The following is a 17501-nucleotide window of genomic DNA, read 5'->3' as shown; positions in this document are numbered from 1 at the left end:
ATTATTGACATCATATTCTGTTCATGTCATACGTACAAAAAGGAAAAAAGACGAGTTGAAATCTATTTAGCTCGATGAATTTTTTCTTAGATCAAAGCATTTAAAAAATAAATATAAAACCATTTTGCTTGGACTTTTTTTTTTCCTAATTTATTATATTATTGTCATAACTTCTTTCTCGGATTGAAATACATTTTATCCCAACCATTACTTTTGAATTTAGTATTATACGTACACAATATTAAATTTGAGTTTGCCAAATCAATATTTATTATTTTTAAACTAAATTATTAGCATTATTATTATTATTATTATTATTATTATTATTATTATTATCTTTTTAAACATTTTAAAATTCATGTAATTGGAATTGAGCAAAATATTTCTCTAAAAAACTAGTGTCACAAAAGAAATCTTATAAAAATAAATTTATAAATTAACGCATCTATACGATATATCTATTTTATAATAATTCTACAATCTATCATACTAAATCAAATTAAATTAAATTATAAATTTATTTTTATAAAATCACTTTATTATCAAAGTATTTATAATTGTTCTTCAACTGCGGAGGGATGTTTAGAAACATATTTCAATCAATTCATTTTATCTAATTTTATTTCTTTCATAAATATCATTTAAATACAAATAATTTCAAACTAATCATGATAAATTTTTCAAATTTTTAAATAAAAATAATTTAATATTTTTAAATTTTAAAATAAAAATTATATTATAATAATATTTTAATATTATAATATTTTATATTTAACTTTTTCTCTATTTTTTTTAAAATTTAATAAATAATTAATTCAAACTATCTCATTAATATTTATAAATTATTTTATTAATATTTATAAAGTTTTAATTTCTTCTAAGTAACTTTACATTCGTGCACACAGGGAAAAAAAAAAAAACTTTACATTCGTGCAAAGCCAAAGCCAGCGGTACAATGAAGCCGCAAAAACTATCCTGGACCGACGTCACATAGAAACACAAAATGCTATTACCAAAAGCATATTTACTTTGTCCAGAACAGTAACTCCGAAGTTACCCAATAAAATCATTTCACCTCACTTGGAAGCTCTAAAACTATTCTGGGCAATGACAATCCGCTGAAATGTTGTATATCGTAGACAGTCGCCCTGAAACCCTTCATACCCTCCAATCACAGCAGCGAGAGCAAGCCCCTTCATGGAAGATAAGCGCAGCGAAGCAGGAATCGCACCGGCGGCTGGAGTCGAATCTCCGGCATCTGAGCCGGCATCGTCGCGGAGGCGAGCCGGAGCCCAGAAAAGGAAAGCCAGCAACCTCGGCTCATCGAACTCTTCGTCTGGACCGTCGAAACGCGTGACTCGCGAGAAGGCCTTGCTCTCCCATGCTCCGATCCATAACGGTCCCTTGACGAGGGCACGCCAGGGCCCCAACAACTTCGCTGGCGCGGCCGTTTTGGCCTCGGCGGGTGGAGCGGCCGCCTCTGCCAAGAAGTCGAATGATCAGGCGGCTCCGGCGGTCCTGGTGGAGGAGCTGAGTAAGGAGAGTGAGTTGGAGGCTTTGGAGGCTGTAATGGAAGCTGAATTTGAAGCTATCAGATCTCGAGGCGCTAATGTTCATGTGGTTCCCAGTCATTGCGGTAAGTTTTGTTTCAAAACCCTAACTTGTTGACATTTTTTAAAGTCGATTCCATCAAAATCCCCTTCCTCGTTTGAAATTTCATGAACAGTTCCCGTTGGTTTGGCTGCTGAGAAAAGTGAGAAAATAAATGAAAATGTAATTTTGAGTTTCATCGTTGGTTTGTTTTTCCGAATACGAAGCAGTTTCACTTAGTTGTAAAAATTGCTGTCTGTCACACGTCGTTCGTTTGGGATTTTAATTTTAGGTTTCCAATTTAGGTCAAGTAATTTCTTTTTTTCCCTATAGATTTTAGAAATTTGACTGCAGTCTTGTTGCCTTCGTTTTTCTTTTAGATTTTATGTTTTTGCAATTATTTTTAATTCAGGAGAAGTGAAGAATTTCACTTTAACCGATTCACATTGTTCTGCCTTAGGTTAATATAATTTCAGGGTTTCTCATTTGGTTACTAAGAGAGCCTTAATGTTGGCAGTTTGTTAATAAATGCTTAATAACAGCTCATGAACTGTTTTAATAAACAGTTGCTTATAATCTAGTTGGCTGTCTAGAAATTGAGCTACGTTCTTCATATTTTTTTAGAAGTGCTTACCTACCCAAGAAGAAGAAGAACTTTTCTCAATTAAAGTCTGAGTAACCTGTTTTCTACTTATCAAAAAAATTTAAAGTCTGAGTAACCATGCATTATTCATAAGTTGAAAAATTTTATTTTCAAGGCTGGAAATTGTAATTGTTGCTTTTTTGAAACCAAAAGTATACTGATTTCCTTTCTCAAGCACGCTGTTTTTCTCTCTCTCTCTCTTTTTTTTTGGTTAGGAAATTTATTTAAGTTTTGATAATGTGAGGCAAAAAAAGTATTGGTTTTAATTAACGCATATTTCCTCATTTTGGCTTTCAGGTTGGTTTTCATGGACAAAAGTTCACTCTATTGAGGAGCTTACATTGCCTTCTTTCTTCAATGGAAAGTCTGAGACTCGGACTCCTGATATGTATATTGAAATACGTAATTGGATTATGAAGAAATTCCATTTTAACCCGAACACACCAATTGAATTGAAAGACTTGTCAGAGCTTGAAGTTGGAGACTTGGATGCAAGGCAGGAGGTAATGGAGTTTTTGGACCACTGGGGTTTGATTAATTTCCACCCTTTCCCACCAACAGATTCTGCTTTGCCCAGTGCGGACAATGATGGGGAAACTGACAAGGATTCCTTGGTTGAGAAATTGTATCGCTTTGAAACGCTCGAAATGTGTCCTCCTGTTTTTCCAAAGACTAATCTTACAACTCCAGCTGTGCCATCTGGACTTTTTCCAGAGTCTGCAATTGCTGAAGAGTTGGCCAGGGATGAGGGGCCATCAGTTGAGTACCACTGCAACTCTTGCTCAGCTGATTGCTCTCGCAAACGCTACCATTGCCAGAAGCAGGTTCGTTCCATAAAACTTCACCATTTAAACAGTGAATAATATTGCATGTTAATTATGGAGGGGACAATTTACTGAATTCAATCTTCATTTTTGTTTGAGTTCCCGTTCTGTGCAATTCAGCTTTACATGATATATAGTTGAGTTGAAGATGTTTTTTTTCATCAAAAAAAACTTCAGAAACTCTTTATATACATATCATTAAGCTGGGTGTATCTTTACTCTTTAGAGGGTTAACAACCAAACCAGATATTGTTTTCATGTTTGGGTTGGATTGATCGTTTAACATCTTCCTACAATTTTTTACTTATAAAAATAAATCTTCCCACCATTTTCTTTAGGTGTTGTGAATGACTCAATATAAATATCCATCGTAAGTGGCCCTAATTCAATGTCAAGTTTTCTACTCTTTTTGTTTTTGGCAAACCCAGGAGATCCAAACAATTTTGACTATAATTCAAATTCAGCCTGGATAAAGAAGGTTGTGCACCTTCTTTGAATTTACTTTTTTTTTTTTTTTTTTTTATAAGTAAAGCGGTAGCATTAATAATAAAAGGCATAGCCCAAGTACACAAGATGGTGTACAAGAGATAAGACCTATCTAAGTCGCTATAGAAGTTGCAAGGAACTCATGTACATTTAAACCATTAAAGTCTATAGCTAGAGTCCACAGGAATAAAGTACTGAAAAAAATAGAACTAAGCTCCTCTTTTGTCCGCTCCTTATCTTTGAATGTTCTCTCATTGCGCTCTTGCCAAATACACCACATAATACAAATAGGGACCATCTTCCACACCGCTTTGATTTATGAATCTCCACCCGGCATCACCCAACTGGCCAATAATTCTACCACTGACTCCGGCATTACCCAACTTAACCCTACTCGACTGAAAACTTCACACCACAAAGCTCTAGCTGTCTCACAATGAAGCAGGAGATGGTTCACTGTCTCTCCAGTTTTCTTACACATACAACGCCAATCAGTGATGATGATCCGACGCTTACGCAAATTATCGGTAGTCAAGATCTTTCCCAACGCTGCTGTCTAGGTGAAGAAAAGTGACTTGGAAGGCGCCTTATTCCTCCACAAGCTTTTCCATGGGAAAGGAGGATTTGGTATAGTTGTAAGGGCCTTATAATAAGAGCGGACCGAGAAAGTACCCTTACCCACCGGTTTCCACCACAGCTTATCTTCATGTCTTCCATTCATCTTCACAGAGTACACTAGGCTGAAAAACTCTGTGAAGCTATTTACTTCCCAATCATGTGCTGTTCTATAGAAAGAGACGTTCCAATGAACTTGGTCCCCTGAACGAACTAGAATATCTGCCACCGAAGCTTCTGGATCACAAGCCACTCGAAAAACCAACGGGAAGGAATCCTTCAAAGCCTCCTCCCCACACCAGATATCTCTCCAAAATTTTATACGTGTGCCCTCCTCCACCAAAAGTTTCGTATGGTTGACAAACCACCCCACCCTCTTCTTATATGCTTCCAAATCCCCACCCCATAAGGCCCAGACCCCTCTCTAGTGCACCATCCCCCCCATAAGCTGCCATGTTTACTCAACTACTAATTTCCATAATGCTTTCGATTCTCTATTGTATCTCCATAACCATTTCCCGAGTAGTGCCCGATTGAATTTTCTTAAGTTCTTTATCCCTAACCCACCTGAAGAAATTGGTCTGCATGCCTTATCCCAACTGATTAAGTGAAACTTGAATTCATCTCCCATTCCATTCCAAAGGAAATCACGGTACAATCTTTCTATCCGTGCCGCCACGGAAACTGGAATAGGGAAAAGAGATAGAAAATAAGTAGGTAAGTTAGAAAGAGTACTCTTAATCAAGGTCACACGGCCTCCTTTTGACAAATACAATCTCTTCCATCCAGCCAATCTTCGCTCTATCTTCTCAATCACTGGATCCCAGATAGAAACAGCTCGTGAAGGAGCCCCCAACGGTAGTCCCAGATAGGTCATAGGGAGAGCAACGACCTTACATCCCAACGTACTAGCCAACTGACTAGTGCTACTGACATTCCCAACAAGAACTAACTCTGATTTATCAAAGTTTACTCTCAAACCTGACGCTGCTTCGAAGCATAACAGAAGTGCTTTCAGTGTCCTTAGTTGTTCTTTCAGCCTCACAAAAGATTAAGTGTCATCTGCAAAAAGTAAGTGGGAAATTGAGATTTGGCCCCTGTTCAGATCACCCACTGAAAATCCAGCCAGTAGACCATTGGCAACTAACGCCATTAGCATCCTACTCAGAGCCTCCATGATGATGACAAAAAGAAATGGGGATAAAGGATCTCCCTGTCTTAACCCCCTTGAACTGTTAAAGAAACCTTCTGGACTGCCATTGATCAACACTGAAAATCTTGCCGTTGAGATACACCATCTAATCCACCTACACCATTGTTCCCCAAAGCCACAACTCTTTATTAGATAAATGAGGAAGTCCCAATTTACGTGGTCATATGTTTTTTCCATGTCTAGCTTACAAATGATCCCTGCAATACCAGACTTTAATCTACTATCTAGGCATTCATTGGCTATTAGGACCGAATCTAGAATTTGACGACCCCTAACAAAGGCATTTTGTGGCTTTGAAATTATCTTGCCGATGGCTACACCCAATCTGTTAGCTAGCACCTTTGAGATAATTTTATAAATCCCATTGATGAGACTAACAGGCCTAAAGTCCTTCACTTCCGAAGCCTCAGTCTTCTTCGGTATTAAGGCGATAAAAGTCGCATTCAGGCTTTTCTCAAATTTCCCAAACAAGAATATTTCCTGAAAGACATTCAAAATATCCTCTTTTACCACCTCCCAACAAGTTTGGAAGAAACCCATTGAAAATCCGTCTGGTTCTGGTGCTTTATCTTTCCCCATTCGTCTGATCACTTCATACACCTCCTCTTCCTCAAAAGCTCTTTCCAACCATGATGCGATCTGTGGTTCAATCAAATCAAATTCAAGTCCATCCAGTTTTGGCCTCCATCCCTCTCTTTCTGTAAATAGCTGTTCAAAAAAATTCAGCACGTGTTCCCGGATCACAGGAACCTCCGTACATTCACTACCATTGATTCTCAGCATCTCAATGGTATTATTCCTCCTATGAGAATTTGCCACTCTATGGAAGAATTTTGTATTTCGGTTCCCTTCTTTCAGCCACAATTCTCTTGACTTCTGTCTCCAATAGATCTCTTCAAGTGATAATACCCTTTCCAGTTCGGCGGTTAACATTGCATTTCTAGACACTTTCTCTGCGGTAAGCAATCTATCTTCATTGAGCCTTTCTAGAACCTGTAACTCCTCCATCTTATTTTTCTTTTGTTCCCCTACATCTCCAAAACTTTGTGTGTTCCAAAGTTTTAAGTCCTACTTAAGCGCTTTAAGTTTGCCTGCAAGAATATGAGAGGGAGTACCATTAAATTGATAAGAAGACCACCAATTCCTTACCCTGTCCACAAAGCCCTCACTTTTCAGCCACATGTTTTCAAACTTGAAATAACTACGCCCACTACGAATGCCTCCTCCATCCAACAAAATTGGGAAATGATCTGAGCATAGTCGCGGTAATCTCCTTTGACATACCTCCGGATAATGGCATTCCCAATCCGGCGATATTAAAAATCTATCCAGCCGGGACCATGTTTGACTATTAGACCAAGTAAAAAGACCCCCCATGAGTGGAAGATCCACCATATTCAAGTCAAAAATGCAGTCGGAGAACTCTGTCATGGCTGATCGTAGGCGACTATCACCAGATCTTTCACTAGGGAACCTTATAATGTTAAAATCCCCTCCTATGCACATAGGAAGTTTCCACCAGCTGTGTACACCAGCAAGTTCTTCCCATAAAAGATGTCTGTTGTTGTCTACATTCGGTCCATAAATTCCTGCAAAAGCCCACAAAAAGTTATCTTCTACCATCTTAAAAGAACATGCCACCGTGCAATCCCCTACGAACTCCTCCATCTTTACCACTACCCTTTTGTCCCACATCACAAGAATACCACCCGAAGCCCCATTCGAAGCCAGATAAACCCAATCTACATAAGGACAATGCCAAACACTTCTCACAATCTTTCTAGTCACCAATTTCAATTTGGTTTCTTGTAAACAAACAATATCAGCCCGCCAATCTCGAAGCAAGTTTTTTATTCTTGCTCGCTTATTACTCTCGTTCAGCCCCCGAACATTCCAAGACACAATTTTTTGGCTTCATAAAGAAATACACGTACCCTTCCCTTTGGCCCTTTCACGACTTGAACTTCCCTCATTCAATAACCAATCCAATCTCTTGAGCTCCCTACGTTTCTTATCACCCTTATTCTTAGATTGCGAGTGACCCACCTCAATGGCTGTGAGGAGAGCCATAAACTGTTCTTCATACCCCACACACTTCATACCCAAAATATGTTGAATATCCTTTACCTTATTAAACACCCAATCCGACATCTCACCTTCATTGGGTAGCAAACAGTCTAAAGGAAACGGATTCCTTTCACCATACCCCTCAAACTGATTTGTCCCTTCCCATTCCGGTACTGTCTCCATTATCTCCATCCCATCCTAGAGGTGATTTTCTTCTTGAGAGTCAGGAACCATCACCAGATCACTGCTACCAGATCCCAAAACCTCTATCTGTCTGGTCGATGGGTTCTGTATGTTCACAACAGGTAAGGATGCTCCCGAGCGTTGGTTTTCTTCATTAAACTTCACGGGCTCCTGCAATTTTTCCGTCCCAAACTCTAAAAAAGTATCCAAATGTTCATAAACTACACCAGGGACCTCAACTTGGGAAGATAAAATCACCCCATTTATTTTCGATTGGTTCTGTGCGACAAATTCCGGAAAAAAAGCCATCGGAGACTGAACCCTCCTCCATCCGCGATGGCAAAATCTGCTCCTCTACCGTCGCCGGCGTAGTCTGTGCCACCGGAGAAGGCTCTTTGAATTTACTTATTCATGATACAATGCCTTGCATCTGCTACTTGGCCATAAGCAGTTGACAATGGAATTTTCATAAATAATGATTTGTTGTTCTTTTTTTTTTGTAAGTAATGATTTGTTGATTTATTTCTTATTTATTAATTTCTCTAATCCTAGGTCTCATATGGTGTATACTTTAATTGTTGATCACATTCATCTTTGACAGGCAGATTTTGATCTATGTACTGATTGCTTTAACAATGGAAAATTTGGTTATGGTATGTCATCGTTGGATTTTATACTCATGGAGCCTGCTGAGGTTCCTGGGGTAAGCTGTGGGAAATGGACCGATCAGGAGACACTCCTTCTCCTTGAAGCACTAGAACTTTACAAAGAAAACTGGAATGAGATCGCGGAACATGTTGCTACAAAGACAAAAGCTCAATGTATATTGCATTTTCTTCAAATGCCAATTGAGGAAACATTCCTTGATGGTGATGTCGATATTGATGCCAGTTCCAAAGAAATTGTTGACCCAGATTCTACTAATAATGATTCATCTGTCGCTAAAGATGCCCCTGAAACAGAGGATGTTAGGACTGGTGCTGGTGAGGGTCAGCCCTTGACTTCTGCTATGGAAACTTCGAATACAGATACAAGTGAAGTGAAGATTGCTGAGGAGTCAAGGCAAGAAGATGGAAGTGAGTTGAAAGTTAGTCAGGAAGTTTCAAGGGCAGACGAGATCAGTGAAGTTCAAGTTGATCAGGAGGTGGGTGAAAACTGGGCACTGAAGGCTCTAAGGGAAGCATTTGAAGCCGTTGGTTACCCTCCAGAACCTGATAACCCACTTTCGTTTGCCGAAGTGGGGAATCCTGTCATGGCATTGGTAAGTTGAATGGTTATCTGCAGAAAGTCAAGGTCATCTTTAGAAGGGTATATTGGGGGGCATTGCATATGATGTTTAAGTAATTTATCTCATCAACAACTCATGGAAATGATTTCATTGCACTGCAAATGTTTCAACACTAACACCTTTCAAGTGCTTAGAGCACATTTAAGTAACACATTACAGCTGTATATGTAAACATGTATACTTCCATTATATGAGGCTTTACAGCTCACATTTCGAGGAGTAAAGCATATCACTCACACTTTTGCCTTCCACTATTCTGGTTACCCTTAGAGGCTGCTCTCATTTACAGGCAGTATTCCTGGCACGACTGGTAGGACCTGATGCTGCGATTGCTTCAGCCCACAGTTCCCTAAAATCTATATCTGGCTGTTCTCCTGGCCTTCAGCTGGCTGCCAGGCACTGTTTTCTTTTGGAAGATCCATCAGATGGCAAGAAAGAACCAGTTCCAGTTGGTTCTGAGAGGTATCTTACTTCATGTGGAGCTTATATGTCTTTGGAAGTTTCTGAGTATATTCTGACGTCAATGAGATGCTTTCTGTCTTGCTGATATTGTTGATAGGGATGCTCAGGAAGATGGAAATCTGGAAGGCAGAAATGAGAAAGAGGGGAACTCTCCCTCAGTCTTGGATGAGAAAGAATTATCTAATAACCACAATAACAATAACATTGAAGAATGTGCTACTGAAGAAACCCCGAATGGTAAATCTGCAGGGAAAGCACATGCTGCAAAGGAACAAGGCGTTATAGCTTCTAGTGAGGTAGTTAGACCACAAAATCTGGATGAAACAAGCAATTCAGGGTTACCAAAGGACCATCCACAGAGTACCATGATGGAATCAGATGATTTGACATCCAAGGTGGAACTTCCGCCAAGTTCTGTGGAGGAATCAAAAGAGAGAACTTCAGTTGGAGAGCCTTTGCTACCTGTAGAGGCGCCAAAAGTTGAACATACAGTTTCTGATTCTCTGCATGCTGAAAAGAATGAGCAGGAACCAGTCACATCAGATTCAGTAAGAGAGCCACCACAACGTACAGAGGCACCAAAGGATGGTATTTTGTCTGATTCTCTGCCCCCAAAAGAGTATGACCGGGATCAATCAGTTGCTACCAAATCAAGCGGAAAGCCTCTCCAATCTTCTGAGGTATCAATGGATGTAGATGTGGTGTCTGATTCTCTGCCTAACAAAAAGAATGAGCCCCAACAGCCAGTTCCATCAAATTCTGTTGAAGAGCCCTCTCAACCTACAGAGGCACCAACGGATGTAGTTATGGTGTCGGATTCTGTAGCCTCAGAAAATAATCAACCTTCACAACCAGTAACATCAAATTCAGTGGATGAAAATGGAGCAAATAAAGGTCTCTCTCTCTCTCTCTCTCTCTCTCTTCCATATTATAATAAAAGGTATACTTATGGACAATATTGGCCAAGAGATCTAGAGAGTATGCAACAAAACTATATGTGCATAATAAGATTTTTTGGAAGTTTGCAAGAAAAGTTTTTAGGGATTTTACAAATAAATTCAATGCCTGCCTGTTAAAATTGAATTCTTGGTTAATATGCTATTAAATTGAGTTGGAAGATTAAAGGCCTGGTTTAGGAAACATTGGAGCATTGTGCCACTGTGGCAAGCTTTGGCTGAACAAATATGAATGTGTATTTCTGGCAGTTGCAAACTTGCACGATATAATGTGATTGTATTTATGATTATGCGTATATTTCTTCATTTTGTTTTTGCAGGTGAGGACCTAATTGAAGAAGGTAAAACAGTCAAACATGAGACCATCGAAAGGAAAAACCTGAACAAATTTGATAAAGTAAAGCGTGCTGCAGTTACAGCACTCTCTGCAGCAGCAGTAAAGGCAAAACTTCTGGCAAACCAGGAAGAAGACCAAATCCGACAACTTGCTACCTTTTTGATAGAAAAGCAGGTAATCTTATTGCCGAACAGGTTATATTTTTTGCAGTTCATTGTTGATTTTGGGAGTTTGACTTTATGGTGGTTTACATTTGTTACAGTTGCATAAGTTGGAAACCAAATTAGCTTTCTTTAGTGAGATGGAAAATGTGGTAATGAGAGTAAGGGAGCAATTGGACAGGTCAAGGCAGAGGCTTTACCATGAGAGGGCACAGATAATTGCAGCTCGACTTGGTTTACCGGCTTCCGCATCCAGAGCAATGCCATCATCGTTACCTACCAACAGAATTGCCACAAACTTTGCAAACTCGGTTGCAAGGCCTCCAATGAGCATGACTTACCAAAGGCCGTCATCAATGTTAAGACACATGGGGACAGTGGCTCCCTCCCCCTCAAACCCGTTGACATCCAATACAGTAGCTGGAAGCTCAATTCGGCCATCTGGCCAGGACAAGCTTTCTTCAGTTGGGACAAAGTAGATTTAAGGCCATGCTATAAAGTTCCATTCATTGTTATCCCCAAACTAATCTACTACCAGTCTACCAGTTTTATCAAGTGAGTCCTCATTTTTTGTTATGATTTTTGCTCTTATAGCTGTCAAAGCTGGATGAAAATATGGTCAGCTGAGTACTACTTCGTTCGAACTGTCGAAGATTGAAAGTGTTTTGACACGAGTGGAGGGCTTGGTTCCAGAGTTTTTAATTGGCCAATTTTCTGTGTTAATGATAGATTTGAAAGGAAAGAAAGGCTGGAACCCCCTTAGTTCATTTTCCTGGTTCCTGGATCTGTTGTCGTTGGCACCATCCATGCAAATTGCAAAAAGCTTTGTAGTAAATATTCTTACTTTTCTACTGAGATCGTATTGATATTATACTCTTTTAACACAAGGGAATGGAGGGATCTCATGAACTGAGTTGATTGCTTGTTTCGAGCTGAGTCCATGAGGTGTCCTCCTGTCAATACCAACCATTTCAGCAGCCCCAAACATCAATTTCATTATTTTAGCTGTCACGTGCATTTGCGCACTTATTTATCCATTTTTCTCATTTATTCATCTGTGAAAAAGAAAAAGTTGTTGATAAGTGAGGATGCATTTACCTGTCTATCAAACAACCCCTTACAAGATAATGATACATTTACAATTTGTTTACAACTATTTTACAACTTATGTTCAATTAATCAACACAATCATGCCACACCATTAAAAATATAAATTTCAATATTATAAAACTACCCTTCATTTTATATAGAATTGTAAAGTAGTTACAAAATAGTTATAAGTTTATCATTTTCCCTATTTTCTAAATACAACGAACCATAAACTGAGAGTGAAATTCTAATAACTGAGTAAAAAACACTATTTAGAAAAGGAAGATATTGTTTTCTCAAGATGAATTGGATCATTAGAGTTACTACCTGAATTCTAAGATCTAGAATGGAAAAGAGATAGACACACAAATTACAAATTAGGTCTCATAATATATATTGAGCATTTAACACCACTGTAAGCCTAAAGCTCGGGCAGAAAATGTAGGGGATCTAAATCCCTCTCGAGAGTTCCTTCTAGTTTGATAGTTGTGTTTCATTGGCAGGTAGTCTCAATTGCTGTGTTAGTGTTACGACTGCATCTTTTGTACTACTTTTGAGTTATTCATCCAACAAAAAAGGGGAAAAAAAAAAAATCTAATAGTTGAGTAACTAACACACAGAATTACTAATTGATTTCTTCAAAAAAGAAAAAAAAAAAAAAAGAAGAAAAAAAAAAGAAAAAGAAAAAGTAATTGATATAAAAATGAGGGCATCGCACAGAACCAATTGTTGAAGTTGTGACTTGAAATTTTAAGGTGGTATAGGACAATCATAAATGGCCAGGCAAAGATCATAATTGAAAGGAATGCTATCTGCAGACCGCAAAGTTACAATGCAGTCAATACCTTAACCCAAAAAAAATGTAGCTAACAATTAATCTTAATTTCTTCCTCTTCACCAAATTAGATAATAATATTTATTTTTAAATAATAAAAAATAAAAGCAATAGAGTACCATAGCTACTAGCAAATCATGAATGTAGGTTAGAGACAATTGGGCAGCCAAAAATAGAAAAATTAAGAATCCTTTTGCTTAAAAATAGAAACCAGCACAGAAGTTTGCCTAGGTTTTAGGAGGTGATCGTTTATCTGATCAATTGAACTATTACCAAGCATCGATTCTCTCCTCCCTTTGAGAATGCTTCTCCTGCCCTTCTCCATCTGGTATGCTGATCTCAGTCTTACCCTCTCTATCTCCCTGGAATTTAAAAAATCTAATTAAATTGATGCAACTAAATTATGATCATATCTAATCAAATATAATATGTTTCTTTCAAGGCTAGGCCGATGATCATGCTATCCATCTCTTTTCTAATTTATTGGATTTTCATTTAGAGGCCATCCATCGTTTGGAGGAGCGGTGGGATTTGCTCTACACCGTTTGAGGACAACTTAGGTGGGGGGCTCCAACTCCTCAAATGGCTACGGATTCCAGCTCGCCACCACCTTCGGACTCTCAACCTGTCCCAGCTACTCCTTCACCACCATCACCACCAGCCTCATCACCACCTTTGGAGGAATCTCCACCCTCACCTCCGCCTCCAACAGCGGCAACAACTCCACCACCAGAGGACTCAGTACCTTCGCCACCATCCCCACAAAACTCAAATGCTTCTCCTCCTCCGCCTTCCTCATCCAAAACACCTTCACCTCCTCCCCCATCTAATCAAGGAGGTGGTAACAATGATTCACCAACTCCGCCACCGCCACCGCCACCACCACCACCTCCTTCAACACCAAGAACACACAACCCGTCCAATCATTCTCCTCCTCCTCCACATCACCTCTCACCATCAAGCCGCACGCCTTCTTATAATTCTAATACGTCAGCATCCAAAAATGGCTTATCCTTGCAATCGACAAGAGTATCTATAATAATAGGAGTTACAGTTGGGGCAGGGTTGTTGCTTGTCGTCATGATCTTGCTTTACTTTTCATGCACTAGAAAGAAGAAGAAACAAGATCAGCAATACTATCCCTCCCAAGCACCCAAAGGTATTTAACGTAACATTGGCTATTAACCTTTACTTCATCTCTTATTTTTAAAATAGCAATCAATTGTTGATAGACATGCAATCTCATACATATTCGCATACAGAGATGAGAGTGGAACAAGAATATGGTATGAAACATATTTCTTCGTGCATGTATTTCAGTTCTTAATTTATTTCATTTCCATTACATGCTAGAATGTGAAGTGTAATATCTAGGCGTAAAAGGTAGAAGACAAAATAAGAAAAAGGTTATTTGTAATATTCTCTTTGATAAGCTACATGTAGTGGAAGGATCGAATATATTTACAATAAATGAAGATCAAGAGCGTGCGATACACAGAAAAATGTGGCACAAATATATATAGAACGGCTGTATATGTAATACAAGATATATAGGCGGGATAATTTGCATCAATTTTAACACCCTGCCAACCATTATAAAATGGCAACTAGCTAAAGATATGATTGGTTGAGCCTGATCAACATTTAATGCAATAAGATCCAGATATTATATATGTTCATCGATCTCTTTCTAAAATTATAGAAAATATCAATCCCTTTTTATTGTAGATCAAACTATAACCTTAACAACGACGGGGCTGAGTTCAAAGTTTTGATCAGCTTAGTACTATCCAAGTGTCCAAACCCTCGAGAATAGAACTTGTGGTCATGTGCAGGTGGTGGATATTATAAAGACTCAAGATGGAACAATGGGCCCGAACCTAACGAACACATGATTGTCAATATACCTCCAGCTGGGAGCAATGGAGCTTGGCCAACGCTGCCTCCGCCTTCGACACCACTGCCTCATGTGATCGTTAGCAGTGACCATAGCTCCAATTTCTCTGGTCCCGCCTTGCCGCCCCCACACCCTTCTCTAGCTCTCGGGTTCAGCAAGAGCACCTTCACCTATGATGAGCTAGCGGTTGCAACCGGGGGCTTCTCTCAGGCAAACTTATTGGGTCAGGGAGGGTTCGGCTACGTACATAAAGGCGTGTTGCCCAACGGCAAAGAAATTGCAGTGAAGAGTCTAAAATCGGGTAGCGGGCAGGGAGAGCGCGAGTTCCAGGCCGAGGTTGAGATCATTAGCCGCGTCCATCATCGTCACCTTGTGTCACTTGTTGGGTATTGTATTGCAGGAAGCACGAGGATGTTAGTTTATGAATATCTCCCCAATAAAACCTTTGAATTCCACCTTCATGGTACGTATATTTTATAATGATGCATTGCCCAAAACAAAAACAAAAAAAACGTGCACCATCTCATTTCAAATTGCTTGTGGAAATAATTTACAGGGAAGGATAGCCCAACCTTGGACTGGCCGACCAGGCTCAAAATCGCAATGGGATCAGCCAAGGGGCTTGCTTACCTGCATGAAGATTGTTAGTGACTTTTTCTCTCTCTCTCTCTCTGTCTCTCTCTGCCTCTCTCTCTAATCGATTTGATATATGCAGGTCACCCTCGGATCATTCACCGGGACATCAAAGGTGCAAATATTCTACTTGACTTCAGTTTTGAAGCCAAGGTATGTGCAATATTATTGTTAGTTGCAATTGCATGTAGAACATTAGCCAAAACAGAAAAACGATGCCTTATTATAATGATATTACCCGTCAATGATTATATCGATCTGCAATTTTGGCTTGCATTATATTCAGGTGGCTGATTTCGGGTTGGCAAAACTAAGTCAGGACAACCACACTCATGTGTCTACTCGCATCATGGGTACCTTCGGGTAATAAAAACTTTTACTTACTCCACGTCAATAATATAATTAAGCATGCAAATTTTTATCAAAGATCTATTCATTTTGAAAAAGTTATCTGGGATCTAATTTTCACCAGCCAAAATATTCAACCTCAATACAAAATCGTATGATAAGTTATTGATTTGGGATATTTATCCAACAAATGCAGGTACTTGGCTCCTGAGTATGCATCAAGTGGCAAGCTAACTGAGAAATCTGATGTTTTCTCCTTTGGTGTTATGCTTTTGGAATTGATAACTGGAAGGCGGCCTGTGGATCCCTCGGGTGACTTGGAGGACAGCTTAGTAGACTGGGTTGGGTCATCCTCCCTTTAACATTAAAGTCTTAATAATTAGCAACCTTTGCTTGCTTGCTTGCTTTTATTTGACATTAGATATGTTGTCACGAAAAGGGCAATCTTAACCGATCGACTGGTCTATGAATTAACAGGCTATACCTCTTTGTGCACGCGCAATGGAGGAGGGAAACTATGATGAGCTGGTGGATCCACGTCTGGAGAACAATTATGCCCCCCACGAGATGGCACGCATGGTGGCATGTGCTGCTACAAGCATTAGGCATTCTGCTAAAAGGCGACCAAAAATGAGTCAGGTGGGAATTGACGTATGTTATATAATTTTGAGTCTACTTAATTATTATACAGAAAGGGGTAAGATGGATGGAGTATTCTTTGGCAACAGATTGTTCGTGCCTTGGAAGGTGATGTCTCGTTGGACGACTTGAACGAGGGAATAAAACCTGCCCAAAGTTCCAACTTCAGCTCTAGCGGTTCTGAGTATGGCGCAAGCTCATACAGCACTGACATGAAGAAGTTTAAAAAGATGGCATCGGCCAGCAATGAATACGGAAGCAGTGAATATGGAGCCACAAGCGACTATGGGCTCAATCCTTCCTCCTCAAGCAGCAGTTATCACTCGGAGGAAATGGTCAGGATAGCGAGCCGGAGGCAAGGTCACTTAGCAAACTCTTGACAACCCAACTTTGTAAACTAATGAAGAAACCCGATCCTTTTGGAGCCGTGTCTTAAATTGGGGTTACAAGTACATGCCACTTTGTTAAAATGATCCTGAAACTTCCGGATCTATCTTACCATCTTAAACGACATCGATGCGGTATAGATCCTGGTAACTCAAATGTCGTTTAGGTAGTCAGTCAATTTGTATTGCACTTTAATGTTTCTTAATTAACAAGACAAGATCATTGGACAGATTATTTTTGAGCAATGCTATATATAGTCTTTTGAAGACTGTAATACAGATATAGATAATTTTATTTTTAAATAAAATTAAAAATAAAATTTTTTAAGTGATTGTACGATATTTATACAACTGTAAGTATAATTTTTCGTTTTTAATTGATGAGAGAGTTTGAAACAACACGAGCACTATTTTTAAACTCACCTAATTCTTATATAAATGGTTAGCAGACGGCAATATATCAAATTTTGTGTGAAGAATATATTATCTATATCATTGACGTGGCACGATTTAATTTATAAGATTTAAATTTATAATTTTTTTTTTCTGAAAGTTATAAATAGAGTTTTTCTAATAATAAATACTAATTTTCACTATTTATAACCCAATAAAATCACAAGAAACATTTTCAGACTTGATGAATGAAGGCGTCTATGATAAATTTCTTACGGGCAACACAGTCATTTCAACTTAGGAAATTTCACAAGCGGTTGGATCTCCAATGCCATTCGTCCAAAAATCAGGGGTACTTACGAAATTCAACTGTTAATGATGACGGGGAATACTTCCATTAGTCAAAGTACATTTACCTTGCAAGTAGCATGTACGTTTGCCCGCAGGATATACTTA

The 17501-nt window shown here is 39.0% G+C and overlaps 2 protein-coding genes across 2 annotated transcripts; both read left to right on the top strand.

Annotated features, from left to right (window-relative positions):
* Positions 1–1081: 1081 nt before the first annotated feature.
* LOC122312874 (SWI/SNF complex subunit SWI3D) lies at positions 1082–11712 on the top strand. The gene is made up of 7 exons (XM_043127536.1): positions 1082–1636; positions 2531–3057; positions 8223–8882; positions 9199–9371; positions 9469–10265; positions 10648–10838; positions 10927–11712. The coding sequence occupies exons 1-7, from the start codon at positions 1198–1200 to the stop codon at positions 11302–11304; spliced, it is 3165 nt and encodes a 1054-aa protein (XP_042983470.1). The 5' UTR covers positions 1082–1197; the 3' UTR covers positions 11305–11712.
* A 1208-nt stretch (positions 11713–12920) lies between these two features.
* LOC122312876 (proline-rich receptor-like protein kinase PERK7) lies at positions 12921–16898 on the top strand. The gene is made up of 9 exons (XM_043127538.1): positions 12921–13077; positions 13249–13908; positions 14585–15109; positions 15203–15289; positions 15362–15432; positions 15566–15642; positions 15824–15968; positions 16105–16266; positions 16356–16898. Exons 2-9 carry the CDS (start codon positions 13332–13334, stop codon positions 16644–16646), a joined length of 1935 nt encoding a protein of 644 aa, XP_042983472.1. The 5' UTR covers positions 12921–13077; positions 13249–13331; the 3' UTR covers positions 16647–16898.
* The last annotated feature ends 603 nt before the right edge of the window (positions 16899–17501 follow it).

The sequence above is a fragment of the Carya illinoinensis genome, chromosome 6 (assembly GCF_018687715.1).
Source record: "Carya illinoinensis cultivar Pawnee chromosome 6, C.illinoinensisPawnee_v1, whole genome shotgun sequence".
Taxonomy (NCBI): domain Eukaryota; kingdom Viridiplantae; phylum Streptophyta; class Magnoliopsida; order Fagales; family Juglandaceae; genus Carya; species Carya illinoinensis.
Note: the sequence above shows the minus strand (reverse complement) of the source record. Positions and strands in the feature narration are given on the sequence as shown.

Coding starts and splice junctions, on each gene's coding strand:
- LOC122312874 (XM_043127536.1), top strand. CDS start 1,198: ATGGAAGATAAGCGCAGCGAAGCAGGAATCGCACCGGCGGCTGGAGTC. Junction 1,637..2,530: donor TGTGGTTCCCAGTCATTGCG/GTAAGTTTTGTT, acceptor TTTGGCTTTCAG/GTTGGTTTTCATGGACAAAA. Junction 10,839..10,926: donor CCTTTTTGATAGAAAAGCAG/GTAATCTTATTG, acceptor CATTTGTTACAG/TTGCATAAGTTGGAAACCAA.
- LOC122312876 (XM_043127538.1), top strand. CDS start 13,332: ATGGCTACGGATTCCAGCTCGCCACCACCTTCGGACTCTCAACCTGTC. Junction 15,290..15,361: donor TGCTTACCTGCATGAAGATT/GTTAGTGACTTT, acceptor TGATATATGCAG/GTCACCCTCGGATCATTCAC. Junction 15,969..16,104: donor AGGACAGCTTAGTAGACTGG/GTTGGGTCATCC, acceptor ATGAATTAACAG/GCTATACCTCTTTGTGCACG.